Source organism: Pithys albifrons, chromosome 8, assembly GCF_047495875.1.
Source record: "Pithys albifrons albifrons isolate INPA30051 chromosome 8, PitAlb_v1, whole genome shotgun sequence".
Taxonomy (NCBI): Eukaryota; Metazoa; Chordata; class Aves; order Passeriformes; family Thamnophilidae; genus Pithys; species Pithys albifrons.
Window position 1 is genome coordinate 7,929,586 of NC_092465.1, and position 27,582 is coordinate 7,957,167.

At 38.9% G+C, this 27,582-nt stretch overlaps 1 protein-coding gene across 1 annotated transcript in view; it reads left to right on the forward strand.

Annotated features, from left to right (window-relative positions):
* The window catches only part of ACTR3 (actin related protein 3), a 30,159-nt gene extending 8,386 nt beyond the window's left edge, over positions 1-21,773 (forward strand). The window contains exons 2-12 of the mRNA XM_071562076.1: positions 7,497-7,552; positions 11,673-11,797; positions 12,328-12,438; positions 13,798-13,893; positions 14,437-14,544; positions 16,646-16,789; positions 17,501-17,674; positions 18,041-18,133; positions 18,576-18,701; positions 20,369-20,452; positions 20,856-21,773. Of these exons, the coding sequence (XP_071418177.1) occupies positions 7,497-7,552; positions 11,673-11,797; positions 12,328-12,438; positions 13,798-13,893; positions 14,437-14,544; positions 16,646-16,789; positions 17,501-17,674; positions 18,041-18,133; positions 18,576-18,701; positions 20,369-20,452; positions 20,856-20,951 (1,213 nt within the window). The 3' untranslated portion in view covers positions 20,952-21,773. The remainder of the gene's footprint in view (positions 1-7,496; positions 7,553-11,672; positions 11,798-12,327; positions 12,439-13,797; positions 13,894-14,436; positions 14,545-16,645; positions 16,790-17,500; positions 17,675-18,040; positions 18,134-18,575; positions 18,702-20,368; positions 20,453-20,855) is intronic.
* Positions 21,774-27,582: the final 5,809 nt, after the last annotated feature.

Sequence of the window (27,582 nt, forward strand, 5' to 3'; positions counted from 1 at the left end):
CCTGTTTACTTTTAGGAGAAAGGAGCTTTTCTAGGGTCAAGTTACCAGTGCTGTGTTTTGTTTGTTTTTTAAGTTGTGATGCAAGTAAACATAGAACGAATTTGGAAGTTGTTCTTTTTCATCCAAATGTTACTGAAGTCAAAAGCAGCACAAGGCAGTCACTTCCTCTGTTCTCCAGACTGGTTTAAAAACTGTCACCTGGCAGGTCTTACTCTGTTGAGTGTGGATTTGTTCTGAATGTTGTTTAGCACAGGCTGCTTCTGTCCCATGTTTGTCTTGCTCATGCACCTGCAGGGCTCTGGTCTGGCCAGGTGTGGCTGTGTCCCTGTCGTTTTCACTGCCCACTTTAGCTGGATTTTACTGAGAAGCATTACAGTCATGTCTGCTTTGAGTTGGAGATGTAGCTGTTGATAAAAAGCAGCACTGGATAAATTTCTGCACAAAAACACAGATAATTTCAAAGATAAGTTAGCCTGTTTTAAAGGTGTGAGAGTTTTGTATTTAGGAAATAAATATTTGTTAGAAGCACTTCCCTTGAAAGCTGCTCTTGAACTCATTTTAAAGTGCACACCAATCTACTTATGGTTTGTTTTACTTGACAGTTTAGGTGTGTGGCAAAGAAGTCTTTGTCAAGGTGAAAGTTCTTGTTCGAGTGGATTGATGTTTTTCACGGGAAATATTGTAAAGTAATAGTTTCAGACACACAGTAATGCAGTTAATTCCAAGGCCAAGGTTGTAGACTGCCAGATTTGTAACACCTCTGCTATGCAGGAGTCCTCTATGTTGTTGAAACACTGTACTCTTTTACCATCTCTTCATGTGTCTCATCTACAGTTTAACAAGATTCTTCGTCTGAGAGCACTTTATTCTTGTGTGGTTTTTCCATTTGTAGAGCTAGTTCTCTGACTTTCACTATTGATTGCTTGAAACACTTGATCAAAAATATTTTAAAATTTGACAGAGGCGGTTGTTATTTAAAAATGCAAACTAGTAATGTGTAGAAGGTAATATATATTAGGTAAAGATATAAAATGTGAAAAGCATGACCAATTTAAAAATCTTTTGCTGTCTTGTGTTTTATCAAGGACATTTGAAAAGAGATAGTAAACTAATTTATTAATCTAAGTCCCATTTTCCTAATATAATCATTTCTTCAGGGACTTCTGATCTGCTGCTGCTTAACCAATTTGCACCTGATGCTAGAGCTGGGCAAGATGGCTTTCCTCTTTCACTGTAATTATTTCTCTTAGCAGGGATTTGAAAAGTAAATATTTCCTAGGCTTTTCAGTCTCATCTGGTGTACAAGGAGGGTGGTAGAAGAAAAGCAACAAATGGGAAAGATAAAGGCTTGTTCAGGCTTTTCAGTCACATGAGGCTCTGTATGAAGACTAGGGAGTCATCCATGTTTGAGAAATTATCCGCTTCTTTTTAAAGAAGCTGTTACCACAAGGCATCAGACAGTAAAAATATGGTGTCTATTTTATAATTTCTGTCTGTGTAGAATTCATCCACTTAAAACAGGAAAGGATGTTAAGCCCTTTTTGATGAAATCTTTGATGGACAGACCATCTGTAAGGGACTGGTATTGGAAACCAGAATCCCTTTTCCATTCTATTTAAAAACTTGGAGTTTTTGCCATATGACTTATTTCATTTTGTTTTGAGTATATTACCTCATGTGTGTCCTCTTTAGAATCTCCCCACTCTGAACTTTCCTGTAGTGCCTTCTATAACCTGCTTACTTAATTACAGTTCTTCCAGAGTTAATGTAATTAAGCCAGCAATGAATGTGTGTTTCATGATGTGTGTTGCAATCATCTTGCTTTCTGCCCTTGGCCCTCCTTTCTTGGTGTCTTTTCCACGTGGTTTCAGGAAAGAAGTGCAAAGCACTCCTGCCTAGGAGAGTTCATAAGGGAATGGCAAGAGGCTGTCATGGGAAATGGGAGATTGGCTCTAAACCCATTTGCATGGAAGAGGATGTGGAGTACAGATGATCTGCTACCTGAGCAAGTGTGACACCTTGAAAGAAGGCAGTATTACCTTACATTTAAGAATAAATGCATTTAACTCTGTGTAATGCCTAATCCCTTCACTGAATGTTAAAGTTGCTTGGAGCAAGACCCCTTGGACAGGTTTTGCATAGGACCTGAGCTGTGTTTAATTAAAGAAACCTTGCTGGGCTTGATGTGCAGGCTGTGGTACATCAGTAGAATTTTAGAACTTACATGCTCAAGCCAACATGTGCTGTACAGGTTAGTGTGCTTGGGAAGGCCATTGCATCCTACTGGCTGAGATACAAGCAAAGAGTGTGTTGCAGTTTGAGTGACAGCTGGCACAGATGTGGATCAGATGGTGGACAGGAATTCAGAGCCATCATGAAGAAAGAAATTTGATGAACAAAATAGCCCTCTAAAAATACCCTTATTTATACTTGTTTTTCTATCTGTATGCACCTTGAAGGTAGACTAGAAAGAGACCATTTTGATTTTACTCTAGTCCTGCAATCCCTTTCAGAGTGTTTCAGGTTTGGCACTACCACTTACACTACTCCTCCCTTCCCACAGAAAAGTGGTGGGAGTTTTTTTGCTTGCTCGTTTGTTTATTTTTCAAGTTGCATTGCATCTTTCTGGTGGGTTCAGCATTGAAGGTGCATCTTATTCCTGTTTGTGTGTGCACTTACAAAGGTGCCTTCTGTGTGAAATTGCTTTTAGTCCAGGTCATTAGGAGTAGCTGAGGGGTAGGCTGTAACCTGGATTTGCTCTACAGGAGTTGAAAGTCAGGTGACATTTGTCCTCGTGTGCTTTTCTCTGCTTATGCTCAGGTAATCGATGTCTTTGTGTGAAGCTGTCAGTAAAATGGCACACAACTCATATCGGATCTCCAGTTCTGTTGTACTTCTCGGAGCAGCTGAACAAATTAATTCCCTATGAAGCATTTGTCTCCCTGTTCCTGGCTCCTTTGTTACAATTGCAGTTGAGTTAGGGTGAATAACTTGGGAGAGCGTATGCAGAGTGACATCTGTTGTAGGCTGGAAAGAAGTGGAGCAAAGGCACGTGGTCAGTTTGTGGTTTGCAGAAGGAGTTTCTGTTAATGACATCCTCATTAAAAGTTCTTACCCTCAGTGCCGTTTCCTTTTGGCTTTAAAATTGTCTGTGTGACTAATACATAAGTAACCTTCAAGTGACATTGCTTTCATGTCATGGCCTGGGAAACGTCTATTCTAGGTGAGAGGGCACATACAAGAAATCCCATGAGTGCAGTTGAGAGCATTGTTGGAAAGCCCTTTGTCTGTCCTTCCACAGAGCTCCTGGGCAGATCAGCACAAAGCCGTGGTGCAGTTTCTGGGTGTGAGTTTGAGGCTGATCTGATGCTGGAGGTGTTTCTCTACTGATAGCTGAGATATGGTTTAGTGGAGTTAATTCAGAAGGAACCTTAATTAGTTGCTATCCCCAACCTGTTTGTGCTGTGTATCTCCCTTACAAAAAAAAAATCATGTTGTGTTTGTCACATCATTATGTCTGTGTAGGCCAGAGGGTGGTGTGAGACCCTGTTGCCTTTTTTGAGAAGGGTTTGCTGGGAAGTCACTGGGCAATACCAGCACCATATATATTTATACTGATAGATAGTGTGACAGGGTGTGTGTATGTATATTGTCTTCTATATACTGACACAGATATGTATAGAGACTTCGTGGACTGTTCTTGGACACTGAATAGCCCATCTTCTGAAGAAAATCTGAAGGCCTTGATTATCCAACAATTTTTTTGCCTTGTTTGTTTTACAGATGGGTTTGTTTGTTTTGTTGTGTGTTTTTTGGCATTTATGTTTTGGGTTTGTTTTTGTTGTTGTTTTTTGTTTTGTGATTTTTTTTTTAATGAGCTGATAGTCCTACAGAAACACTCCAGGGAGAAATAAAGTAAAATAAAGTAAAACATCTGAACAATCAAGGTTAAATTCAGGTTTTCACCTTTGGGATTTTGTAAATCAGTACTGTGTTACAGATTTTAATAGAAATCTGCTTGTACCTTTATACTCACCTCTGCAGTGCCTTGCACTGTTACTGCTGAGTGCCCCAAATTCAGTGTGGGAAAGCTGAATCTGTGTCTCCTTAAATGACATGTGCCTGCCTATGTGGAAGTTCCTCCTGCCACTCTTCAGTGCTATCTAGCAAGCAAGACAAGCCAGGATTTACTGGAAAACTGTGATCCAGTATTGGTACTGCCTTATAATATCTTAAATACCAGGATTTTTTTCTGTACTGGCAGTGATTGTTCCTCTGGAGAAGGTGGGGTGTGCCTTGTTCCCCCGTGAATCATGTATTAGTCAGACACACGTTGCCATGTATGAGCTGCCTGTGGAAACTCTGTGGAATCTGGATTGAATATGGTATCTTTTTTGTGTGATTCAATTATTTCTTTCAAGTAGGAGTGACAGAATAGATCTGATTGGTCTGAATAAAGTCTCATCTTTGCAGAAGTTAGAACCCCACTGTTAACTGGGTTGTGCATTTGGAGAATTGAACGTTATTTAAAACCCTTAGTTTTAGCTCATCATTTTGTCTCACCTATCACATTTTTAAACTCCATTTTGACCCAAGAGTGTCTCTATATATATGTTTATGAAAATCCTGCTTAATGCCACTGTCCTGAGCCCAAAGTTCCCAGTCTCCATGGACTGCACCAGACTGGACGTGCCTGCCTGAAGAGGCCAAGGGAGCAGCGGGTCCTTCCTTGACCCCCTGGAAACCAGTGGGGGCATTCTGGATGCAGAAGGGTGTGTGACAAGGAAGTCTTGGCATGTTGGAGATGTGAAGCATTTGCGTTGGAGACTACATTGGAGACTTGCTGATACAATGCTTTAATATTCAGAGACCAGAAGTCATGCAGGTTTTTTCCTCCTTTTTCTTTTTTTGGAAGCCTAAAAATGCACTACCTTTTTTTTCCCTGAGTCAGTGCACGTCTTGCTGAGTAGGGCATAGTATTTTTGTATATGCTGATTTTATGTCTGAATAGAGTCTTTTTATGTAAAATGCATCTTTTATGTGACTTTTTCTTTCAGTCTGAAAGCTGAGTGTGTGCTGAGCACTCCCACCTACAAGCAACTAAGCTGCTTCTTACCTGCAAAAGTTTAGCTTTTGCTTTCTCTGATGTAGTGAGTTTAATAATGAAACAGTTTTAAATTTTTACTTGTTAAGACACTTCTAATCTGGTTGTAGTTTTATGTAGTCTTCGGGCATCAGATTAAGCTTTAAAATCTACATACCACAGTTCTGGTTTGCAGGGGAGGTAGTGGGAGTGAGTCAGTATTTACCAGTTTTCTTAGTAACTGTGACATTAAAAGCCTCTTAAAACACTTTAGGTAATGTGATCAGTTTTACTCTTCGTGATAGGTTTGAAGCATCAGTTTATGGAATTCTTGATATTTCTTTTGTGAGCTGGATATTTAAGAAAAAAACTAAAAACAAACTCCGAGCAGTGTGTCCTGGGTTGAGGCACATACAGTGCCTATTACTGTTGGCTTCATGAGGTATAGAATCATGAAGTTGGAAAAGACCTCCGAGATCATCAAGTCCAACCCTTGGTCCAACTCCAGTCCATTTACCAGATCATGGCACTCAGTGCCACGGCCAAGCTCAGTTTAAAAACCTCCAGGGATGGTGAATCCACCCCCTCTCCGGGCAGCCCATTCCAATGCCTGAGCACTCTCTCTGGAAAGAATTTTTTTCTGCTCTCCAAATATTTGATTTCCCCTGGCAGAGCTTGAACCCGTGCCCCCTTGTCCTGTTGCTGAGTGCCTGGGAGAAGAGACCAGCCCCCACCAGGCCAGAACTTCCCTTCAGGTACTTCTAGACAGTGCTGAGGTCACCTCTGAGCCTCCTCTTCTCCAGGCTAAACACCCCCAGCTCCCTCAGCCTCTCCCCACAGCACTTGTGCTCCAGTCCCTTCACCAGCCTTGTCTCTTCTCTGGACCCGCTCCAGCACCTCAGTATCTCTTTCCTGAACTGAGGGTGAAGCTCTTTCTGGTATTTTTGGTTTTTTTCCCATTAAGTATCTTCTTTTACCAGTGAAATTTTCTTTTTCAGTAAACATTCCTGTTGCTAATAGGAAGTCAGTTTTTTGTGCATGGTTACTTCCAGCTGTTACAGTGTGTTATACACAAGATGAGGTTTACAGCTTGAAAAACACATCTCTCACAGAGCATTTTTGGTGTCAGATGAGGTCCTGTGTTAACCATTTTGTTATTTGGAGAGAAATACATCTTCCTTCTGAGGACATGTGTCTTGGCCCAGCACTGATGCAGTTAATGATGGAAATTGTGTGGGTGTCAATGGGCACGTTCACAAGTTGTTCACAAGTTGTGTGAGTGGCAGCAGAGCAGAACCTGCTGCAGCACCACACCTCTTCTAGCTGTGAAACCCAACCTCTTGTATTTGTTGCCAGGCATTTTGCTGCGTTGTTGCCATGAATTTATGGCTTGTTAAAGTTAGTCCTGCCTCTTATACCTCCTAAGATATTCCAGGTTTATGTCAGAGTGCTCAGAACTGTCGAGGTGCTACTACAGTGTGTTCTGTGCATTTGCTGATGGTGCTGATTTAGTTAGTGCAGCTGATTGTACACAGAAAATGAGAACATTGTCTGTGTTTGTTAAAAACATGTGGGTAGGCTCTAACTCTTACGTTAGAGCAGTGCATTTTTGGTCTCTGTGTTTTAGAATTTGCTTATGCTGCTGTTAACTCTTTGGTAACAATGTTTTAGCAGCTGGATAGTTTTGGTACCTTGAGTTTTATAATTTCTTTTCATGGATGCTTTGTTAATTGCTTCAGTGTTCTTGTATCGTGACTGTGAGGATGATGGATATATACACAGCACATTCTGGAAATAGAGTGGGTAAAGGCACGCAGCTATTTTCCTCTTGCTTTCTTTACTCTTATTAGACACATTTTAACACTTCTCCATGTCTTAAATGGAATGTCATTTGCTACTACTTGTCATTATCAGCTGTCAGTACTTGCCACCTACAGTAGCATGTCTTGGGAAATGCATGTGACATGATGATGGCCAGCCCTATCAAATGCCCAGCTGGCAGTCCATGCAGGGGAGCTTTTCCCCCCTCTAGCTGGCAGTTACATACCACATCTACCACTAATATTTATAATATGAAAATATTCCTGTGGACATGCTGACTGCTGAGCAGCGAGGAGCTGCTCTGACAAAGTTATATTCATAAGCAGTGATAAATTGAAGTACATACTTTGTGTTCTTTAGTAAAATTTTACTGCCGTAGAAGTTGGCAAAGATGCTTTTTGTGTGGTAGGGAACATTGTTTTAGATTTTGAAAAACAGTTACTAGTTTGTCTGAGCTTTTTTTTGTTTGTTTTTAAAGGAAGATAATTGGATCTTTTTGATGCAGGAAAAGGAGTCTGTTTGATCAAAAGGAGGTATCCTTGTTGTTTGTGTTATTAAATATTACAATCTAATCTTTTTTTTGCTTCAACAGGTATACAAAGCTTGGATATGCGGGTAACACTGAACCCCAGTTCATTATCCCTTCATGTAAGTATTTGTTACTTGGATGTGAATGCTGAAGTTACTCTTGGAGTTTCTAAAACATGCTGTGTAAAAACCAAAACATAAAAATGAGTAACTTGAGAAGACACCTGAGAGATGGCACAGAGTAGTAGCATGGGGCTCTGTATGTTTTGCTGTGAATGCTCAGTTTGGAAAGGTACATTAACTAAAAAAGGATACTAATAATTGAAGTGGAAATTGAAGTCATGTTACAATCCAGTATTATGGCTATATTTAATTTTTAGAAGGTTCTTCCCCTGTTAGTGATTTATCTGGTAAAACTTCCATAGATTGCAACTAGAGGAAAAAAATTAATTGTATGGTTTAATATTTTTAGGGTTTAAAATGTTATACTTACATGTGTTTGTCAGTATTACAGCAATGTTAATTTACTATGTTTGCAAATAGAACAAGAAAACATTTCCATTTTTCCCTGCCATGTGGAACAGCTTTTTTATTCACTCCCTGTCTTCTGAACTGTTTCTCACACTTGAAGTGATATGGTTCTACTCTAGAGAGTGGAAATCACTCAGCTTCCTTTAGAAATGCTTCACCTTTCGACCTCCTACACCACTTGGCAGTTTGTCATTGTTCATCGTGCCAAAGTAATCACGTATTACATCCTGGTAAAAAAGGAGTAATTAGCACACCCAGTTTTCCTTGTAAATACAACAGGAAGAGAGCTGGGACTAATACTAGTTCAGCACAGTCACTGTAAAATAAAACTTGGTAGTTCTGGCTCTGTTTTAATTTTTCTAGGAAACTTCAAAGAGCAATTTTCATGGAAAGCTAAAACTAATTCATTTACTTGTATGAGAACAGCAGAATGCATTAAGAGAATCCTTTCAATGTCTTCTCCTTTGGCTTTTAATATGTAGTTCTTTGTTTGGTTTTCTAAATTACCTTCATCTGGTTTATCTCAGTGGCATATAAAACACATTGTACAGTTTTGCTTTTCACACAAAAACTAGTTTCAACATTAGATACAAAAAATTTACCAAACTCTTGGCAACACCCTTACATGGCTGTTTAAACTTCTTAACAGTTGTTAAATTGTAAATGGGAAAGTGGTTATTTAATTTCAGCTAAATAGTGTTTACATACTTTTTCTGCATCTTCAGATTTGGTTTATTTATTTCTAAAATCACTTTCTTGTTCCAAAAATGGAGAAGAAATATCATGATACTTTAGACAAATTTGGGAATGAAATGACCTGTCAGATCATTAAGCAGTGAAGTTGATACAACAGGAATGCTGTTAAAGTAGAAGAGAAAGGGGAGGAAAGAGACTTTTTGACAGCTTTTTGGTATAGTTTGGTGTATTTAAAAGAGGATGCTCAGTTTTAGATGCTCCTACAGCTGAAATGGTCATTGACTGCAATTAATAAAAAAAGGTATTTTTCTCATTTGTACTGCAATCCAAGTTAGATAATTACACTAATTGCATGAGTTTATGTTAATTCTCTGCCTCTACTGAAATAAAATAGCGCTGTTGTAATCCACATTAGAGAAGTGAAGATAAAGTATAACAGTACCTGCTTTCAAAGTAAAATGTTTCCAGAAACTGTGGATCTTTTCAAAGCCCTTTGGTATCTTTAATTTCCTTAATATTATCCCCAGTGGAAAAATGGTTTGGTTTCTCCTTTGACTTCAACAGTGGCAGTTGCTTTTTATCAGTTTTATTTCTAAAATGAATGTTTGCTGTTAAACAGGTTTGAACAGCATTCCTCCTGCCTTGCTTGTTTCCAGCTTATCTTATTCATTCCTGCTATTAAAAAATTTTTATCTCCTTCTATTGTGTTCTTGGTTCAAATCTGAATATGCTTCTGTAGTGATGATAAATGCTTGCATGAAAAGTGAAGTAAATGAAAATATATTGGCCCAATTTTTTGAAGAGTCTTGGGTTCACTGCTTTCTTCCCTGGCTGCTTTTTACATCTCAGATCATTAATTTTGCTTGACTCTTATTCACTTAATCAGGTTTTTCCTGCTGCATGTTAAAATAGGAGTCACCTTCTTTCCATTACAAGTAGTTCTCTTGATTTGTCATCTGTTTGTCTCTGATGGCCTTTCTTTACCTTTAAAAGAAAAAATTGGCTTGAGATGTGTTTCAGCACAAAAATTGAGTTGATGCAAGTATGTTCTCTTTTTTCCTAAAAACTCGTAATTCTTGTGCCAAGCGAACCAAAGGCAACTGCTCTGGGTACCCCTGGAATGCTGCCCATCCTCAGACACTGTAGTAGCTCAGCTCTGGTTTTAGCAAGATTTGTTTCCTCTTTGTGTTTTCAGGATATGATTCTTGATTCAGGTTATTTCTAATTTCTGCCTTTCAAACTCAGGACTGAACAGGCTGGGCTCAAGGGCAGCAAAATACTGACTCCTCTCATCTTGTTTCAGGCTTGTAACAGAGTGAAAATTCTTGAAGATAGCACACATCTGAACAGAGTATTCCCCAGATGTGTGAGCTCTGTAATGATGATCTGAAAAATATTTGTCAAGATTCTTCATTCCACATGCAGCAAGCCCTGGCCTTGTGACATTTCCCCCCCAGTTTTAGCTTCTGCTTCCTCTCTCCCCACCCCATGTTGTTCGGCTTCCTCCAGCCTTCTGCTTCCTCTCTGCTCTCCAAAAGCAGCTACAGAAGTTGCAATATGATTCAGTTTTCTTCCTGAAGAGCTCAAAATAATGACTTCTGTGTCATCCTGTTCAGTCTTTCACAACATTCAACTTCTTAGTTTCTCTGGCTGCACAATTCAGCTTCTGTTGTTCCCTCTAGGAAGAAACAGGACAGGGGTGGGGAGCATGGATGAACTCACAGTGCTTTACCCCCAGCAGGCTGTTGTTTGCCAAATCCTGTAGCTGTGCTGCCCTGGCTGGTGGGCTGGAGGTGCAGCAGCTGATTTCATGACATTTTAAGATGTTGTAAGCAAACATAACTTCTTACAGAAGGTGAGAAGTAGAAAAATACTTCAGTCATTGGAAGGATTTTTGGAGCATAACCTTTTGACTAGTTAAGGCTGATATTAATGCTTCTCTCATATATACATATATATATATAAATTTTCTAATTTGTGTAAAGGTTTGTTTTTAAAGGCAATTAGTAAGACTTAAAAAAATACAGCAGATGTTGCTGGTGCTGCAACCTTGGTAGCCAGGGGTGATGCAAAAGAAGAGGGCGAGAAACATCTGTATTCCAGTGATACCTAATGACTGATCCCTCTTTCCAAGGTCCTGTGTTTAGCCTTAGCCAGTATTTGTCTGATAAAAACTTCTATTTCTTATCCTGGAAGGAGTAAATTGTGAAGAAAGAAGCTCTTAACTTTTGCCAGTTATTCCTTGAAGTGACAGAGAGATTTATAGTCTTTAAAAAGGAAATTTTCCATCTTATTCCTAACAATAAGATAGGAGTAGAATTTAAAGAGAGAAATAAAGTGTAGACTGAATGAAAATTTGTTTTAAAGCATCTAAGGGTGCATTATGTGGTCATACAAGTTTCTGTCCTTTTAAAGATACTGCATTTATTTCTGTCCAGTTTTATTTTTCTGTATGCCTTACATTTCTCCTGCCTGTTCCTTCGTGCCTCCTTCTGTATGTGATTTAGTTCCTATTCAGTCCCTTTCCTGTGCCATATCTCATTTTCATAATACATCCAGAAATCCAGTTGATGTAAGTGAAATACAACTTCCATTTATATAAGAGAGTAGGTTTTCTTTCTTGATTTTTTATGCAACTTCTATAATGACATTCTTTTTTAAGGAATAACAACAACAATAATTGTCACGTGAGTGAGAATTATTATAATTATTATAAAATTAGCTTACGTGTTGAACAGAGATACCCTATTTTAGTGATTCTTTTTATATTTTCTCTCTGATTGCATGTTGGTGTCCAACAATTGAACTTGTATTTAGGTCTGAATTGTTAACTTTATAAATCACGTTTATTTGTCTTTGGAATTCAAAGTGTTTGTGTTTTATTTAGCATTTTTGTGCTTACACTTGAAACAAAGGATGAATACAATTAGTGTGTCTCTGTTTTTCAGTGTTGGTTTTCTTTCTTCAGTGCAGGATACGTGATCTGCAATCCTATTTGTGTTCTCTGTTCAAGGTATTGCTATCAAAGAGTCAGCAAAAGTGGTTGATCAAGCACAAAGGAGGGTTTTGAAAGGTGTGGATGATTTAGACTTCTTTATTGGGGACGAAGCAATAGAAAAACCAACTTATGCAACCAAGGTATTATGAGAAATGTTTAAAATAGTTTTTTAATACTTTTTAGAAAATCATCACCCTTACAGTAAACATAATTTTAAGAATGGTTTTTGGGTAACTTAAATATTTTTATATTAACTCTATTAAAATGGAAAATAAGCTTTAGCATTAGTTTTGTTGACCTTCAGGAGCCTGTGGGAATTTGCAAGACAGTATGTGAATATATATTGCTTTGGAAGTGTAGAGAGGCTGGGAGGGTGTTAAGCAGAAATACTGCATTCTTTCATGTTCTTGGCAACTTCTGTCAGCAGCATCAGTGCTGGGATGCTGGGCTGGGGGGAACTTTTGGTTTATCCCAGTGCCACCATTCTGTTCTACTCATAAAAACGCAATGTATTGTCTCTACTGTTCAAAGTTGGAATCAGAATTTTGCATAGATGTCACATCAAACTAAGGGAAACCTAAAGCAAGGTTTCTTGCCTGTGTAGGTCACACAGCAGTTGCAAACTTTTGCTAACTGTTTCCAGTTGTAATTTGATATTTTTCTGCAACAGTGGCCTATTCGCCATGGTATAGTTGAAGACTGGGACTTGATGGAGAGGTTTATGGAGCAAGTAATCTTCAAGTATCTAAGGGCAGAACCCGAGGACCATTATTTTCTTTTGGTAGGTAAAGTTATGTCCTCCATAAGAAATTGCATATGACTAATAAGAATGTGCTGTTTTATGTAAATTCTTAAGTATAAATATACATACTGTGAAAACTGAAGGAAATAAATTACCTGGAACTTTCTTGTCCTGACTTATCCCATCCAGTTTCTGTAATCTTCTCAAAATGTCAGGATCTGAACTGCAGACATTTTTCTTTTCTTGTTTCCCTCCAAATTATGTCTGATTCATCACTTTTTTCTTTCACTTCTCCACTGAATTCAATGATCTCAAGTTTACATTTTTGAGGCAAAAAAAGTAGTTGTGTGTTTTGACCTTACATAGTTGCAATTATTTTGTTATTACAGTGCTGCCATCTGGATGAAGTATCCAGAGAGTGAATTTGGGTTTTTTTTCTCTGAAATTGGAAGGATTGATTGTCATATTTGGGCAGATTAGGCTTAAATTATTAAGGTCGATGTTATTCTGAAGCATCTGCTATTCTCTAGTATTTTATTTAAAGCCATTGAAGTAGGCACTTTGGTTTAGTGTGATATTTATAGAGCAAGTTTGGAATTAGAGGTGTTGGCCATACCAGTTAGGTGCAACTATTTGCTTGAAGGCAGTATAGTTAGGTCCAGTTGCTCAAGGCAATGTCCAACTAAGCTTTGAATATCTCCAAAAAACAAGATGCCATAACAACCCTGACCCCTTTTCCAATATTTGACCTTTCCTGATTATGCCTTTTTTCCTTCTAATGCCTCCTTAGGATTTCCCACGTTGCAGTTTATCTCCATGGCCCCTTGTCCCAAGACCTTTAAGAGCCTGACACCCTGCTCTTCTTACCCTCCTATTACATAGAGTGATTTTTTTCTCAAATATTCTGTAGCACTATTGTGGCATATTTGTATGTTGTTGCCAGCTTCTCTCACTTGAGTACATTTCTACAGCTGAGCACATCAACTTGCTTTATAATGATTGCCTTCTGAAGGAAAACAGCTCTTTTCACTGAGAAATTTAAAAAATTGTCATTCTTTAAATGTGCTAAACTTTATCTTTTGACATAGTTTGATTGATGGTCCTTGATTCTTTCAAGTGAAATCAAAAGCTGTAATGAATGAAGCAACTCACAAAGGGGACCTTCAATGTAAATCCTTAAGCACTAATTACAGTAATGTTTTTATTTCACTTCTGTTTTTCTTTCTTTTAATTCAATTTGCATAAATTCTTAAGCATTGCACATTACTATTTTTACATCCTATTGTTGTTGAATGACTCATCTTTCAAAACTTACAATTTAGTGACTTTTTTTTAAAGTCAATTGTTTGGTTTGAATGTTAGTAAAAATTTGTTTGTTTGGGTTTTTTTGTCTCACAGACTGAGCCTCCATTAAATACTCCAGAAAATAGAGAATATACTGCTGAAATCATGTTTGAGTCTTTCAACGTTCCAGGGCTATATATTGCTGTTCAGGTAAGGGCAGGGCTGTCTAAAGTTAAAGCTACAGCATTTCTCCTTGGCTAAAACTAATTTCACTGTGAAAACTGTGTAAGTGGTGTTTGGAATAATTTTGTTTATTTCTGATGAGCAGTTCCACCACAGCATGTTTGACATGCATTGATTCTGTGGTCGGTTAGCTGGGTATTGTTACTCTGTTACCTCTATGAGGCTTCTAAGTAGTACAGTGTAATATCTGTTGCATCATAAATAAATAAAACCTCACCACATCGTAACAATTGTAGCAATCCAAGAGTTAAATCCCTCTCTGTGGAGTAACAAAAAAAGGTGTTTAAGCATGGCTAAAAAAGCATCAGGCAGGAGTCAAAACCTAGATTTCTTCAGCCTCTTTTTTTCTAAGCTGTTGTGTAAACTTATGTAAGATTATTAAATGAGCTTCCATGCTGTAAATTACCATGGCAGTGTCAGTCTCTGTGTTCTTGGGAGGGTTAGTGTTAAAAGGGATCTGCAATACAGTGGATTTACTAAGGTTTGGCTTTGGTGTGTGTTTTTTCCAAGGCTGTTCTTGCCTTAGCTGCCTCTTGGACGTCAAGACAAGTAGGAGAACGAACGCTGACCGGCACAGTTATAGACAGTGGTGATGGTGTCACTCATGTTATTCCTGTGGTAAGTATGCTTCAAAACTACAGAAACAATTTCACTTCAGAGAACAGCATGTCCTGTGAGCTCTCTGAAGTTTCCACCTATGCAGACTAAACTATAGATAGGAAACTTCAAAAATATCTGATAATTTCCTGGATTCTGGGTGTGAGTTTTGGTTTATTTTGTAGCACAGAAACTGTTGAAGAACTTCTCTGCACCCTGAATTTGTCAAGGCATATTGACTTTCAGTGACTTACTTTGAAAGGTGATTTGCCAAGGCCGTGCTAAGTGGTGGGTGAAATTGCTTTAGCACATCTTGAATTTCCTTTGCTAAGAGTGAATATGCTCTTTTAGAACAGTCAGTTCCAAAAGTTTGGAAACTTTTTTTTGCATTTAACTCAGTCAAGTACTTGAGGGCAGTGTTGTTTACAGTTTTTCTCCATCTGTTGCTCAGTGGTTTCTCATATGCTATCAATGCATTAGCCATACAAGCCAAAAGGAAGTTCCTGCCTGACTGAAGAAAACAACCCTTAAGGTTAATTAATGTCGAATATCTGTTCCAATATGTCAAGTTGCTAAAAGCAAAAACTTGTACGATTGTGTGATGTTTAATTAAATATTGAACACTTACAGCTGCAATTTCTTCACTGTCAAATTATTGTTTTTACTGCAGGTATGGATTGGCTTTTACAAACCTACATATTTGAAACTTTATAATTGGAATATTTAAGAGTGTTCTTAATTTCAAGTGGCTTGTTATAGGTCTCTCTGGCCATCTTTCCTTGGTAGTTCAATTCATGTCTATGTACCAAATGGATTTGTATTTTAAAAATGAGGTTAGGTTGCAAATTTTAAGACAAAAAAAATCTATACAAAGTTTTATCATGCCACAGTAACATCTATTTTTAAAAATGCTTTGCTATAACAACCAGTAGCATTGGTGGTGATCAAACATATGTTGTCATGCAGCAATTTCTTAACTAGTTTTGGTGGAATGTAGTGGGTAAATCTTTGTTCAGACTGTTCATCCAAGATGGAATATTTTTAATAAGACTTAGGAAACAGCTGACATTTCAGACCTTCTATAGATAAACTTTTAAATTATACTTAGTAGTTCAAATTACTGTTTAAAAGAGTTGAACTTTTTGTGATTTGTGTGTTGGGTTTTTTTTTCAATTGAAGTAGGAGTAGGTATTCCATCTCACTTGAAGTATGAAGCTCCTTTGCAGAATGCAATTTGCTTGATTTCTGAAATTTTTAAACTTGTTGAACAAATTGTCAACAGTGGTCTATCACACCTGTTATAAAATAGATAAAGAGGAATTAGCAAATGCTTCTCTCTGTAGTGAAGCTTACAATGGTAATACGTGTTTTTATGACTTATTTTCTGTATTAGTAAGAAATTTTTATGTGAATGTAGGGTGTGTGCTTATAGGAAAATTTAAGCATTTAATATCAATATGGTACCTGGATCCATCTATTTGGATATAGCACATCTGGTAAGATTGAAGGCCAGTCTTAAAAACTTGGTTTCTGTGTTTAGAACAGAGAATTTTAAAGCCTTGATACTGTTCCTCAGGACAAGTGTGACTTGCAAGGGTAGGCTGATGGATGAGTATGGGCCAGTCTGATGTTCTAAGCAGTCTCAATTACTGTGCTGAAATGATGCATTTTCTCCCTGCTTTCAGAAAATTAATTTTGGTTCATGTGGATTGTAACGTCTTACATCAGTGGCTGTGACTGCAGGGCCACAACATTTATTCTAAAATAATATTTCATGAGAAAAGGTTCCTTGACCTTTTGGGTAAGAGTAACCTCATTTTGAAGAGAAAATAAAGGCCAAGGAATAGTGAGTATAGCCATTTGTCTGCCTTACGTACTCTAGTGACCTTTCTGTTCCTCCTAACCTTGTAAGAATTGTGAACCAATGCAATGCAAAGTAAATAGGGCTATACTGTGAAGAATTGGTTTAGAGCTAATTAAATGAGTCAGTCTTAAGGGGCTTCAGCCTCACAATCTCAGGTAGTGAATGGGAGTTTAGACTCCATGTCTTTCTCTCTCCCTCCTGAGCTGTGTTGAAAGGAGTTGTTCTCAGTGTCTTTCTCGCCGCTGATTTTATTTACAGGCCGAAGGATACGTCATTGGCAGCTGCATCAAACACATTCCAATCGCGGGCCGAGATATAACATACTTCATTCAGCAGCTGCTGAGGGAGCGAGAAGTAGGAATTCCTCCTGAACAATCCTTGGAAACAGCTAAAGCAGTGAAGGTAATGTAAACATTGCAGATGTTAAAGTTATTTTAGATCAGAGCCTGATATCTATTTTAAAAATACAGTAGTGTCTCAAAATCATTATGCTTCTGAGTAATGGCACTCTTTCTAACTAATATAAAATGTCTAAATATAGTAACATGAAATAGCTTGAATTTAAGGTATGCAGTTGGGTTATACTCAGTTTGGCCTAGAATTTCACTCTTCACTTGTAGTTTCCCCTTTTTCCTCCCCTCCATTATTATTATTACTGTTATTATCCTTGTTACTATTATTATTGTAATATTCCATAGGAATTGCTCTTAGTGTAATGTAAAAAATAGAGCTGTAATCACTCCTTCTCTGAATGTTATGTTCTTCTTTGTAGTATGAAGCTCTTCTGAAAGATACTTATCTTAAAGTACTTTAAACTTTGTTTCTATGGCTGTTCTTTAAAGTACTTTGGAATTAATTTCTCACAATTGTAGAAATTCAGAGGAAAAGCAAAAGAAAAGTAATTTAGCTCAGCAAGAGCTTTCATGGAAGTGATCTGTCCTAGCAGAACCATTATCTACCTGCGTACAGAGAATGTCAGTTCAGCTGTTTTGAGGCCTATTCTTTATCTGCCAATTTAATACTTACTCTTACAAGTTCAAATTGCTACACTTTTAGAAATTGTGTTCTTTGCCATACTTCAGATACCTCTAACTGTACATATTCAATTTTCAGGAACGCTTTAGTTATGTTTGCCCTGACTTAGTAAAAGAATTTAACAAGTATGACACAGATGGTACAAAGTGGATTAAACAGTATACTGGAATTAATGCTATCTCAAAGAAAGAGTTTACCATTGATGTTGGCTATGAGAGATTCCTGGGGCCAGAGATTTTCTTCCATCCTGAGGTAAGTTGGTTTGAATTGCCTACACTTTCTGTTGAGGTGCATTTTGGATGATGGCATATAAATTCTATTTGCAAACTTGTAAAGAAGTTGTTATCCTGACTTATATTTCTCCTTCTTTCTAAGTACATACCAGCTATTGTTGCAAGTCCACATGCCTTTGATTCTTGATTGCTACTAATATTTATACAAATTCAAGTTGATACATAAAATGCTTAAAAATGGCTACAAAAACATCTAACATAACTATTCCCGTTAGTTATATGGCCTCCGTTATGCTGGAATGGTTCTTTTTTTGTTTTTTCTTGCTTTCCTTTGCAGTATGTGGTCCTCCACATTGATGTGTCTTAATTTTATTCTTGATTATAGTTTGCTAATCCCGACTTCACGCAACCAATCTCAGAAGTAGTAGATGAAGTTATTCAGAATTGTCCCATTGATGTTAGACGTCCTCTATATAAGGTCAGTAGCTATGATAGAATTTTTTAATACTTGTTTTAGGTTAATTGTGCTCTGTGTCAAAATACATATTTCAAACTCTAAAAAACACACATCAAACAAAATTAACAATTTTTGTAGAAATTAATCCAATATGCGAAGACTTTAGGTTGTTCACTTACACTTTTTCAGAGTGTGGTGTTTCATTAAGGAAACACAAATGTGAGCAAAAGTGGTAATATGTAAAAACATATAAATGGATTTTAAAAACACAGCCGATTTTAATGTGACAAAATCGTTATGAATTCATATTCTGTCATACTTAAGTGTTAGATAATTTAAATCTTGCAGTAAATGCCTACCTACTAATTGCAGCTTTTATTCAGATACTTAGAATTTAGGAACTGGATAAAGTTGGAGACTCACATTTTCAGAAATGATTAACAATTTTTGTTCCTCGAAACAGAATATTGTCCTCTCTGGAGGCTCAACCATGTTCAGGGACTTTGGTCGCCGTTTACAGCGAGACTTGAAAAGGACTGTTGATGCCAGACTGAAACTTAGTGAAGAACTTAGTGGGGGCAGACTGAAGGTTAGTTCATGCTGCCAATGCATTTAACAAGCATCTGTCTCTCCCCTGTTACCTGGAGAATGTGCAAATAACATACTGCAGTAATGATGCAATTTGCTGAACTGTCTTTATCTTCATGTAAAGTTCTTGGAGAAGCTTTTCAGAGATTGGTATATTAAGCCTGTTATGTATTGGCAATTGCTCATCACTCCCCAGCTTTCTTTGTGCTTGTAGAGAGGTGAACTCGTTGTTGAGCCACCAGGATAGTCAGGATCACATGTCCTGTGCAGAAAGGCTGAGGGAGCCTTGTTTAGAGGTTGGAAGCCTTTGGGACTCCTGAAAGCAGCACCTCTGCACAAGTGGGAAAATCATTGATAAAGTGGGACCAGGCCCTCAACAGTGCTGAGTGGTGGGTGCATGAGAGGCAACAGATAAATAAAAACAAGAGATTCTACTTGGATAAAAGGAAAAACTTTTCCATTGTGGGGAAATAGGGTATTGGAACAAGCTTCCCGGAGAGGTTAGGCAGTCTCCATCCATGGAGATTTTTGCGATTCAGCTGGATAAAACTCTTGAATACCTTCCTCTGACCTTGCAGCTGACTGTGCTTTGAGCAGGAGGCCAAACTAGAGACATTCTGAGGTCCCTTCCCACCTAAAATTCTGAGGTCCCTTCCCATCTAAATTATCTTATGATCCTGTGAGTGACTTGATGTTTTCACTAAACTGTGTGACCCTTCATTTGTGTTCTTTCCACTTCAACCTCTGATCTAACTTTTGCATTTTTCTGTTGACTCTGCATACCAGGAGAGAAAAAAGTGGTTTCCTCACTTATTTTTCAGTAGTATTCTAGCTAGATGGGCTCAAACAATCCTTTAAACCCCCAGTAGTCTTCATTATATGCCATGTAGACAACTCTGAAATTTCAGTTATGCCTTGGTTTATTCCATTCTCCTTACTAGAGATGTGCCACTTAGTAAGAAAGCAGGACATCAAAAAGGAAATCGGATGTTATTCTTCTTCAAAGTGCCAAGCATGGCAAACAATCACTGGCTTGCATTTTGCAACTGTATTACAGACCACTTTTAGATACTGTTTCAAATTGCAGCAGGTCGTTCTGAAACCAATTTTGAAACTGTTACATCACTGCCGTGTTTAGTAAGCCCAAGTAAGAAATGAAGGTTTGTGTGTCTATGGAAGGAAAGGGAATGGCTAACTGGAATGAGGGGTTTAGTTTAGAAAAGCACAGTTACAACTGCATTGGTCCTAAATAAACTTTCAATCTGCAACTGATGGTTTGTTAGCATAATAATGTGAAATTTAAAAATTAGCTTTCTAAGGTGTGTTTTTTTGAAAGGGCTAGATAGTATGGATATATGTTTATAACTGCATTAATAAATAGTCCATCAAAAAATTGAGCAGAAAATAGTGTGAAAAAATGGTGTGAATGCAAGTGTCTCTTTATGTCTGATAAAGTAGGTAACTGGTGATCTATAAGCAACGGCTATTTCTTGGTCTAGGTTGTACAATAGAAAATCTGTTGCTATAATTGTAAATTTACATACACAGCATTTCACTAATTTTTGAAAAGTAAGCTTGATAAATACACTTCTCTGAAAATTCATCTAGTTTTTACTAGCAAAAGTGACTTTTAACGTGTTTCTTTTTTCCCCCTCCTACTTTTTGTAGCCTAAGCCCATTGATGTACAAGTCATCACACACCATATGCAGAGATATGCAGTTTGGTTTGGAGGATCAATGCTGGCTTCCACAGTAAGTTACCTTTAAAGCTGAGCATGTTTTGGCTGTTCTGACTAAGCTTTTGGAGTTCTCATCTCCCCTTCATTTTATGTTAAACATGGCTGGGGGTTTCTGGTAGGCCTCAGGTAGCAAATACACACTTCCTGCCCCCTCTGAAGCTTTTGTGTTAGACTTTAAAGATTTGAAACAGCAAATGAAAGCCCAGTTAAAGCTTTGAGCTGTTAAATGGTGCGTTTTAATTTTGTGGCAGAGTACATTGTTTGCATTGGTGTTTAGCCATGTGTGATATATATATAATTTCAAGACTTCGGAGGTATCTGTATTTTGTTTTTTTCCCATTGGCTACATAAAAATTAATAGTGTTACAATAAGGTGTATGTGCCATAGACTAACTTTATCTTCCTTCTCTTTGCAGCCTGAATTCTACCAAGTATGCCATACCAAAAAAGATTATGAAGAGATTGGTCCTAGCATCTGTCGTCACAACCCTGTGTTTGGAGTCATGTCTTAAAGCTGACCCTGGAGGGGCCAGGGATAGGGAAGTGGGGAGGAGGAAGAGTCTTTCTGATTACTTGTTTGTCTGATGGCTGGTATTAAGATAACAAACATGACTTGACAATAAGAAAAAGACCAAACACAATTAAGCAGGATTATTTTAATAAGTGTCTCAACATGCGGATGTAGTGGAAAGCCAAAACGATCACATTTTTTTCTTTAGATTGATTATTTGAACCTGTGCGTAACAAAACAAAAAAGTGGATTTTAGTTCTTTCTGTGCCCTGATATTTTGTATATTAATGAATTATCCAAGATTTGATGGGATTTGATGGTGTGTAGATAGTCAGCTCTCTAATGCTTCCGTTGTACCCTTTCATGGGTGCAGTACAGGAGCTTGTTTATATTTCATACTTTTTTATACTTTGAGGAAAAAATATGATTAAAGAAACTGTAATATTTGAGGAAAAATTTTACCAGTGACCAACTTGAAAGTAAACTATAAAAAAAAAAAGAGGAAAAAAAAGTCATGACTCATGCAACTAGTTCTTGCAAATCATGACCAGTCTCAATCCTGGGTTCCATCCAATGCGAGTGCTTTTGGAACTAAGAAGCTAGTATCTTGGATTAACCGATGCCTGCTAGTGCTTTCTGATTACTTGGTGCATTTTCATACTATCTCTTGCTTTAAAAAAAAAAAAAAGAGTAAAGACAAGACTGTTGGACCAGTATTGCAGTTCTGTAGTGTCATTTCTAATTAAACCAAATAATCAGGTTATCAAAATTGGTGTATTTAAAGCCTAACACCATTCCAATAAAGGCACAAAATTTCTTTTTATGTTGGTGTCAGACTTGTTAATCTCATGATGTGGGAAGTTCTGAGCATGGGTTCCTACATATCCACTGTGGCTTTTGAGGAGTAAGATTGGTCTGTGAGGTAGAGATTGTCATGTGTTTTGTGTAACTGAAATGTGAGCATTTTAGAACTGCAGTTTGTGTGTTGAACTAGATAGCACTTACCTATAGAAACCTAATGGCTCCTCCACTGTTAGGTTTGTTCATCTACTTTGTTCTGTAACTTTTTTTGCCCACCACTTTCTTTCAGGTGGTGGCATACAGGAGTCAGCACTGCGTTTTCAATCTCTGTGGTTTTTCTGCAAGAAAATACCATGTAGATAAAAATAAAGTGAAAACAATCTCTTTCTCATTCTTTCTAGGAAGAACACTTTATATAGTGAATGGAATTAAAATTTCTCTTGATATTTGATGAAAGAAACCTCCTTAGACACTTCTAACTAAACTCACAGATATAGTTAAGGCTGTTTACATAGAAGACCACAAGGGGGAGATCTTCTGATTTCTTCTCAGTTACAAAGATGCCTCAGATTTTTTCAGAGAAGCTTATCAACTGCCAGAGTTTCTAGTTGCTTCAAAGTTTGGCACATGTGACTCCAAAACAAGGATAAATATGGGAAATGTTTTTACATCAAGAATTGTCAAACTGTATGTGCTGGAATCAAATAGAACTTAATGCAAACAGGAAATTATTAAATAATTGTATTACAAAACTATTTTATTAATGTCTCCCTATCAGTGGAACAGTTTTTTTGGACTTCTTCAAAAAGTCATTGTTTGAATCATTGACGGATTCATGTGGTAAGAAACACCAGTAGGCAAATGTATGTAGAATAAAGAAGTTAATTTAAGCTGTGCTTTTCCAGCAGTCCCGAATCTGCAACTGTATCCTGTTCTAGTGACTTTTTGATATGTTGCAGCGTCCTGACGATAAGGGCTTTTTTTTTCTGTCACACTCAGTCCTCTGTTGCTGCATATTGGATGAGCTGAGAGAGTTGACGAAGAGGCTGCAGCAGAACTGAGTTGGTGTGCAGGGAGCCCAAGGGATGGGAACTGAGAGTGGTCACAGATGACCTGTGGAGGCTCTGGGAGGTGCTCTGACTGAGACCCTTAAAGCAAATCAGGTTTTCTGCAGAGCCTTTACAGGCAGTAAGTATTGTAGATGCCCTGGGTGGTTCTGGGTGTATCTGCTCTGTAAACAGCTGTCTGGATTAGAGCAGTCGCATCCAAACATTCAGAATTTGGCTGTTCTTCACTGTGGTGGGTAAGAAGGAGATGGACTAGTCTCATGGACTGTGTTTCAGCTGGGCTCTTGCAGTAGAGGGAAGGAATGGGGAAAGAGACTGCACGAGGAGGGGACAGTGCTGTTCCAGGCAGGTCTCTTAGGCTGGGATTTTACAGAAACACCCTGCTTAGAGCTGGGAAGCCCTGCAGTGGATACACAGTGGACTGTGTATCTGATACAGCTGTAACTGGAGTAGCAAGTGGCTGATGTGTCCAGGGATGAAGCCAGCTCCTGTGAGCTCTGTGATGGGAGGAAGAGTTGACACGTGCGCACCATCAGGCTGAGAGCAGGAGCTGCTGCCAAGTGTAAAATAAGATGGATTTGCATTCCAGCTGTACTCAATGGGGGAAGTGCAGGTACTGCCAGGGTTTTTGTTGTGAATGCTGTATGTTTAGGAGTAAGGCTGTGGTAGTTTTTCCTGGGTTGAGGGATCCGTCCTGCCAAAATAAAAATAAATTAATTACAAAGGTGAAGCACCAGGACAGTGGGTTTTGGCACCTTCAGCATGAAACTTTTGATCTTGTGCACAGAACTAGGAATCTACTCCAAAGAAACTCTGTTGTCTGTGTTGTCTCTCTGATGGACCTCAGCTCTTGGAAGAGGTGATGTGTACCCCAAGTGCTGAGGAGCAGCCTATGTGTTGCCTGACTTGTTCAGGGGAGGTGTACAATTTTATCTAGCTACATGCACATGAATTATAGAACCAGAGATGTGGGAGCATAGTCTTTTGTTATGCTTGTTCTAATATGTGTTCATCTTCCTGAGGCTCCAAGGAAGTTGATTTAAACTTCTGTCAGTCATTTGTGTAGAAGAGGAAGGAGGGGAAAAGCAGAAATACCCTTATCCAGAAGTTAATTTCTTGTAGCTGTAATCTAAAATCATCCTAAGTCTCTTACAGAAGGAAGTAAGTGGGAAGGGGTTTTTTTAATACTGTTTCTTTTTAGTGTGGAGTTAATTTCAGAGAAGTTAAACAGTCATAGCTGACTTCTGGTGCATAAAAGAACTAAAGAAACCTGTGAGCAGAGAGTGATCAATATTTAAACACACCAGACATAATACTCAATTACACTCGTGTACACTGGGAGTAACAGAATAATTGTGGAAATGATTCACATCAGTGTTCTGCACTTGTAACACCGGGTCTGAATCTGATCTGCTTCTGGTGAGGTGGAGGGGCTGAGCAGCCTCTGGGTGGATTATCCCAGGGATTGTGTAAACCACACACTGTATGAAGCACAGGCAATTTCCGAAAAACCCTCTGCGCTCCTGAAACTTGCACCTCACATTGTTCTGTGCTGGGTTGTGCTTAAAGGTTAATTGCAAAGGCAAGTGTTTAACAAAAAAAAATCATATTTCTCTTCCCCAAAGGCTTGTTACTGGAGAGGTTACATGAAGGAGGCAATTATGATTTGCACCCATGTAGAAATTGAGCTTGGAGTACACAAGTAGACATGTAGAAATGTGAGTTGACAAAAACTGTGTACTGGAGTTATTAAACATTCTGCAGAGTGACTGTGCTTATTGTGTAATGGAGTATTTAATGGGACTGATGTCACAGAGCAGCTTTGTGGCCTGTGGATGAGACAGAGTGACAGAGCCCCTTGGAAGGCAGCCCTGAAGGGCAAAGGAGATCAGGAAGGCTGTACATCCTTCAAGAAGGAAATCTTAAAGATGCAGGAATAGGCTCTCCCCCTGTGCTGAAAGATGAGATGGTCTTAAAGGGCTTTTCCAACCTAAATGATGCTATGATTCTTGGAAGGAGACAGGTGACTTGGAGCAGTGCTGTTCTTGCACAGAAAGTTGCAAGAAGCACTAAATAGTTGCAGACTGGCCTGCCTGAACTTGGATTGCTTTACTGTTCTCCATGAGTTTGATTTCATTCCACTGGACAAGGTAGGACTCCAGGCTTACTTGTCTAAGTGTGCTTAAAAGCTTGTATTTTCGTGGAATTCACTGTAATAAATCAAAGGTCACTGCCAAGTTGGTTTAGGCTCATCTCTTGATTTTGTGAAAACATTTGTGACCAAACTGTTGGGATGAATGAGTTATTACTTGACTAGCTGCCCAGAGGTGACTGCTGGGCACACTGAGCTGGGTGTGCTCCTGCTGCCAGCTGGCTGGGTAGGGCTGTGCAAGACTGCCTGATAACCATGGCCTGTCTGTGTAGGACAAACTCCTGTGGCAGTCAAATTAAGAGAAATAGAATCACTTAGGGGGGTTTTGTGTGTGTTTGTTTGGGTTTTTTTTTATTTCCCCCCTGAAACAAAGTGCTGGAATAATTGGCTCCAAGTGCGAGTCACCCCTGTCTTAGTGTAAACCTTAGTTTCCTATTTTAAACAGCACAGAGATCCCAGCTCCCATGTGGATACTGCAGCTGTCTTTTTTGTCTCTCAACATTTTTATCAAAAACTTGGTTTTCAAATGGAAGGCATAGCCTGACCAATGTTGGCTGCAGTTGTGCCTCACCCCCAGGAGAAGCAATGCCCTGTGTGTTTGAGTTTATTGCTCCATTGGGAATCTCCATACCAGCACATAAATACCAGTTTCTGAAATTCTGCTCTCACTACCCCAGCTGCTTTTTCCCCTATTATATAGATTGTATGCATTTTCTGGTAATCGTGGTGTGTATTACTTATAGCTGTTTTGTCAGTGGTGTTATTCCAACTGGAAAATACCTTTCTGCATCTTCCCTGAAGCCAGACTAGATGGAGACCTGTGAGTCATATTTGGGATGAAGATTCAAGATGCTTTCTGGGGTTTCTGTTTTACCACAGTGGTTTGGAAAGCTGCCTCATCTGTTCTGATTCACAGTAGCACACAGAAAGCCTGGAGTTTGGTTTTTTCCAAAGTTGTGTTTTCAGTGTAAATGCATTTACTGCTGGAGAGAGGTCCAGAGAATGAAACACCAGTTAGTTTGTAGGACCTGAAGATGTAGTGCTTGATATGGGACATATAACATTGATATGGCTGAGACAAGTGTTTGGGGTTTTTTTTCCTTCATGAATTAAAAGAAAAATCAGGAAAGGTATATTGTTCAAAAGACATAGCAGCAGAGAAGCTGTTTTCACTTCTCCAAAGCCCAGAAGATAGATAATCTGCTTTGAGAGCATCCAGGATAAATCTCTTAACATTTTGTTGAAGTTGTTCCCACTTTTTAATAAATTTAACGTTAACTGGAGCACACAGCTAAATGCCCTGGCTGCTGCTCAGCTGTGTGGAAATTTTTCTCCCTGGTCCTGTTGTTTTGGTGACTAATCCTAGGAGAAGTCTTGCACTTCATAATTCATATCCCAGGCTTGTATGCCCCTTACTTTTGACCGGGGTGGTTTTTACCTGACCTGAGGACACCACCTGCTCCTGCCCTTCCCTGGCTGCTTGGGCTGAGCTCTGCTTGCACTGTCCTCAGCTAAGCACTGACCACAGGGGTGGATAAACCTGGGCAGATCCTTGGGCACTCAAATTCCCCCACAGGACAGAATCTGAAAACTCAGAAGCACAAGAGCATTAATAACCCAGGGCAAGGACTCCATCACTACTGCTGTCACTCCTCTACTTGAGGCGTGAAACACAAGGACAGCAAGAGCTCAGCCTGCATCTGCTGCTGGTGGTTTGGGCCCCACTCCCACCCCTAAGGTGCAGGGCCACGTATAGCCTTCCTGCTGCTTGCACAGCCAGACCCTGCTCCTCCTGTGCCCTCCCAGCTGACCTCCATCCTCCCTTGGTCACATACACTGGCTGCTGGCTGTCCACAGTGAAGTGGAAATTCAGTTTCAGTGAGGACTGGCAGCCCCGGAGGCTTTGCTGAATTCTCAGCCTGCCTGTGCTCTTTGTTGGGGTGGTTTAGCATGTTTCACTTGTTGAAAGAGTCCAAGTGTAGCTGGATTTAAGGTGTAAGTAACATGGTGGTCAGATAATACGTTGTCTTCTTCATCTCTTTTCAGATGCCAATCCTGTAGACATGGACTCAGTGCTCTGCAGCAGTGTAGAGGCATCGTGTCTTATGACAGGTGTTTTTAATGAGCAGGTGTCTGAAATTTGGTGATTCAAGGCATTGACAGTCTGGCTAGAAAGGATATGTTTTCTGAGCTGTACTTGGTGCCCAGGGAAGGAGCAGCTTCTAAATTGGCTTCAGGTGGGAAGGCAAAAATATGTTCTGGTGTTCAGCTTTGCATCTCTGAGCAAGTGTACCTGGAGTGTCCCCATGCCTCCCTTGTCGCAGAGCCCCAAGCCTGGGTGCTGCTACCCATGGTGTTACAAGGGGTCTGTCAGCAGTCACTCTGGTTGGAAATGAAACCTTTGCCCTTCATTCAGCAAGGTGGTGTTTGGTTTTGGGTTGGTTTTATTGTTTTCTCCAGCTTCCAAACGCTGGGATTTAGCCAGACCCAGCTAGTGGTGAAAAATAATAAAAAATATGCCCCCCAAAATAATAAATAACAAATATGAAGCATCTTGTAAAACTTTCAAGGAAGCTAGAAAATAAGGAAAATGCAAGAATCTGTTATAACGC